The 4863-nt window shown below is 35.2% G+C and overlaps 1 protein-coding gene across 1 annotated transcript; it reads left to right on the plus strand.

The window, feature by feature from the left end:
* The first annotated feature begins 2416 nt into the window (after nt 1-2416).
* Nucleotides 2417-2731, plus strand: LOC137575727 (fibrinogen-like protein A). The gene has a single exon (XM_068288361.1). The coding sequence runs from the start codon at nt 2417-2419 to the stop codon at nt 2729-2731; it is 315 nt and encodes a 104-aa protein (XP_068144462.1).
* Nucleotides 2732-4863: the final 2132 nt, after the last annotated feature.

Genomic DNA, 4863 nt, shown 5'->3' on the forward strand with positions numbered 1-4863 from the left:
AAGAAAAGGAATTTTGCAATGAAATTGAAAAATTTAATTCAGACGTATCATCCTTAGCGAAAAAGTTAGTCGCAAACCAAACTGAGACAAAGTTAATCACGGAGAGATTATCAAAAACTGGTTGCAAAGGACTCCTATCAGGAATTCATAAAATTGAAATTCCCGGCCTTGATCCAATTGCTGCCGTCTGTGAGGATGATATAGAATGTGGTGGATGGATAGTGATTCATAAACGATTTGATGGAAGCCTAAACTTCCATAGAAATTGGACTGAGTATCGTAAAGGTTTTGGCAACATTAGGTCGGAATTCTTCATTGGGCTCGAGAATTTACATCGTATCACCAATTCCCAAGCCTATGAACTTTATGTGCAACTAGGATATTACGATGGAAGAGTTTTATTTGCCAGCTATAACAATTTCAGAATTGGCAACGAAAATACTTATTACCAGTTGGAGTCGTTGGGAAAGTTCAGAGGAACAGCTGAAAATAAAATGGACTACAATTTAAATAAACCATTTTCGACTTTTGACCGCGATCAAACGGGCCTCGGCGATTGTGCCATATATTTGGGTGCCTGGTGGCATGATGCTTGTAGCAGAGTGTAAGTGGCCAAGTTAATTCTTCTCAAAACATGATTTAACAGTTGTGTGTGTTTCTTTGTATCTTTATTAGTGCGCTAAATGGAAAATATGTTGAAAAAGAAGGTTGCGATTGGGATGTAATGAGCTGGTCGTGTAACTCTCTCAAATCTGTCCAGATGCTCATCCGACCAAATTGGAGATTAATTCTATCTGGAATTCAACTCGAATCCAGCTAAAATGTCCAACTGCCCGTATGAAAACCAGGATTAAATGAATTTATTAATCGTCCAATAAGTTTTAAATACAAATTTTTAATGTTCCATTAAATTTTATTAAATTTTTTTTTAATACATATATAGAAATATTAAACTAAATGTGTTGGTATTATATTTCTTGGCAATTTGAATATTTTTGTATCCTTGAAATGTGCCCAGTATATCTGATATATTCATATACTTATCTAAAATGGTAAGTAACAGGAATGAAAAGATGGTCTGGAAACAAATTTCAACATTTACTGGGATTTTAAAATTATATTTATATATTTATTCGCGATAAGAAACAAGTTCTTTATTATTGTCATGCAAAAGTTTTGTTCAACAAAATTTTTTCACTAAGTGATACTAAAAAAAAATTACAGATAACAGAATCATAAGGCTACACATCACTCGCAGATTTGAAAACATATAAATCTATAAATACTTTAGTACTTAAATCATTGCTCTCTGAGACTTTACCTCAGTCAAATGTGTAAAGTAAGCTCAACTTAAAAAAAAAAAAACAACGGAATATTGTCGAAAATGAATCTCTCACTTTTTGGCGTCTTTCTTCTTCTTGGGTTCTCAACAAGTCATACAATATCAGATGACCATGGGGTAAGTGATCGAGTGAATAGTGAAAAGTCAATTTCAATTTTATTAGTAAATCCGTTTAAATAGGAATGCGGTCATTTACTGGCATCCAACCTCGACTTAAAGGAAATGATACAAATTCTTGAACAGAAAGATTTAAATAGAGAACTCGAAAATAAAGAACTTAGAAGGATATTACATCACACAACTGATAATAGCCAACTAAGTAAAGCAGTTGAGGATTTGCAGAGGACAATTGTACAACAGAATATTCAAATAGCCAATATTGAGAATTTCATCACAAATACAATTGTGAATGAAAATTTACTAAAAATTGCATTGAACGATGAGAAACTGGTGGAGGAGAAAGTAAGATCACAGATTGTAATAGAAAATTTGAAGCTAAAAATCCAAAATCTTGAAGAAAGTTTGGAAAATTTTCAACGAAAATCAACAAAAGGCAGAGACGAATGCATAGATGAACAAAATAAGCTTAGAAATAAAATTGAACAAATCTTGAGAGATAAGAAAGAGAGTGAGATAGGAAAGACTAGACAAACTCAAATGGAAACGAAATTAAACAGCGAACTAGAGACTCTCAAAGAGAACTTAGAAAACGAAATAAATGACAATTATAACAATAAAATGATAGATTTAAAGGCAGAAGTTGCATATCTAAAGGAAAAGTTAGAAAAATCTCAAGACCAATTGGCTAAATCAAACTATTTAGTTGAAAAACATTCTCTTCAACTAAACCAAACTGAACAAAATTTAATAGAGTGCATGGAAAAAATACCAAAAACTGGTTGCAAAGGCCTCTCATCGGAAATTCATGAAATAGAAATTCCCAGACTTGATCCGTTTTCAGCTCTTTGCAACGGAGATGTAGAAGGTGGTGGATGGATAGTGATCCATAATCGATTTAACGGTAGCCTAGACTTTAATAAAACTTGGACTGAGTATCGTAATGGTTTCGGTAATATGAATGGAGAATTTTTCATTGGTCTTGAGAATTTGCATCGCATCACCCATTCCCAAGTCTATGAGCTGTACGTACAACTAGGATATTACGATGGAAGATTCCTATTCGCCAGTTATGATAGTTTTAGAATTGGTAACGAAAGCACCAATTATGAGCTGGAGTCGCTGGGAGAGTTTAGGGGAACAGCTCTGAATCGAATGCCCTACAACTTAAATCAACCATTTTCCACTTATGATCATGAAAATGATCAAATGCCCGACAATTGTGCTGGAAGACATGGTGCCTGGTGGCACAAAGATTGCGGCTGGATGTAAGTTACCAATCATTAGAGTCTTAATTAATAGTTTTAACGTTTTGTGTATCATTTTTAGCCGACTCAACGCAAAATATTTCAAAAGTGAACTTATAAATTGTTCAAGTATGAGCCTGGGTAATTGCGTTTCTCTCAAATCTGCCCAGATGCTTATCAGACCAAAATGAAATCGAAATTCGGAATACAAAAAAGGGACAGATATCTCTCTTGGGTGGACTATCTGCCTTGGACTGTTTTATCTCCAATTTATTCAAATAATTTATAAATATAATAATTGAATCGGCATCTTTCACTCACTAGACCAACATGTTTATATATATCATATAATTTAACTAACAGATAAGATTTACTTGATGAAACGGAAGTTTGTATAACCATTTAACTTGTTATAAATGTTAGTATTTAACTTACTCGATGCCTTCCAATGTAACATAACTCTAAGGGGCAATTCTAGACAACAGACTTTATTTTACGAGTAGTATGGTCGTCGTATTGTCTTTTGAAATCGATCTCAAGTTTACTTTTCGGTATTCTCAGAATCATTTTTAATTGTTAACAAGTCGACTGGTTGTCTTGCGTTATTTCTCACGCTATGTGAATCGTTTTAACAGTTTCAATACTGACAAGGACTCTCACTTGGGCTCCTCCCACTTGTCGTGTGTGTTCGCTTTCACTTTCTCTTTGTCTCTCTCGTGGTCTGCTCTCCTGTTTTAAACTAACCCTTACCCACACAAACAGAAGAATAAATGAAAACAATAAATGAGCAATGAACGAAGCTTTCTGGGACATACATATGTATGTACAAAGTACGAGTATTAAGGACAGTCGGTCGCCAAGTGACCCGAAGTGCCAAACTAAGGCTGAATTGAAAAAGCTTTTCATTCATAACCTTGCACAACAACAAAAACAAATGGAATACGTTGAATGCCATGCGGAAATGAAGTGAGATGAAAAATCTGAGCAAAAAATTTGTTAAAATTACAAAAGCGAAGGCGTAACTAAAAACTGAGCAAAACAAAAACTAAAATAAAGAAAAGGGAAGAAATTATAATAAAGAGGCCAAAACATGGAAACAGGCAAAAGGTAGAACATTTCAATTCAACTTTTACATCGGGTAGCCCTTTATAATCGGCTTATAGTTTTAACGCAAAGAAATTGTAAAAACATTATAGAGTCAACCAGTTGGCAGATTGCTCAGTTTGCCAAGTTGATGTGGGCGTATGCCTAGTTCTTTTCAGATTTTCTACTGCTGATTGTAAGAATTCTGCTATGCTATTTCCGTTTTTGTTTTCCCTTTTTCCTTGTCGTTTTGTTCACTAAGCTTCAGCACATGCAGGAATAAAATCAACAACAACAACAACAGGAATCTCTGCCTCCATCTCTGGCTGGCATCAAACATGAGCTTCAGTGTCTAGGTCGAGGCAGCTTTTTACTTTGCTCTCATGTGGCCCCAGGAGCAAAGGTGGCGGTGATGGCGTTGGTGTTCCCGGGGGAGTGCGCCCATGGGTGAAGGTCACCCATAATTTGTCAAGTTTTCGTATGCCTGTTAAATTATTGAGATTTAGTTTCGATTAGTGGTGATCACATGACAATCAATTGAAGCTTAAAACATGGCCTAAATTGCATTACTTTTTTAAATTAATTTTATTTAATTTAAATTAATTGAATTTAAATAAAATTCGCAGTTTAATTTCACCAAATTGTTTTGTTATGCATTTATCAATAGATTTCAGCTAAACGCCCACAAGTATGCAACATATTTGGCAATCGCTTGTCACTAACACATGCATTATTAAGTGAATTATTATTCAAGGACCAATTCACAACAAAGCACTCGCCGCCAAAAAAGAGACAGAGAGAGAGAGAGAGAGTCTCTGAGAGGGAAAGCAATCGAGAGAGAGAGAAAGCTTGGGCATCCCACCCACAATAAGCCTAAACCGTAAATCACAAGCAGCCTCAAATGCCATAAACTTTATGGCAACCTATAGAGCGGAAGCGGACGAATTGTGGGTGTTACATATATCTGTATGAACAGAGCTTTAGGCAATTCCGTGAGCTTTTTGATCTCTCGCTCTCGGCTGCTGCTATTGCTGTTAACATTTCCGTTTCGTTTTCAGTTGCTTTCGAATTGTC

This window comes from Drosophila tropicalis, unplaced genomic scaffold (genome assembly GCF_018151085.1).
Source record: "Drosophila tropicalis isolate 14030-0801.00 unplaced genomic scaffold, ASM1815108v1 contig_593, whole genome shotgun sequence".
Taxonomy (NCBI): Eukaryota; Metazoa; Arthropoda; class Insecta; order Diptera; family Drosophilidae; genus Drosophila; species Drosophila tropicalis.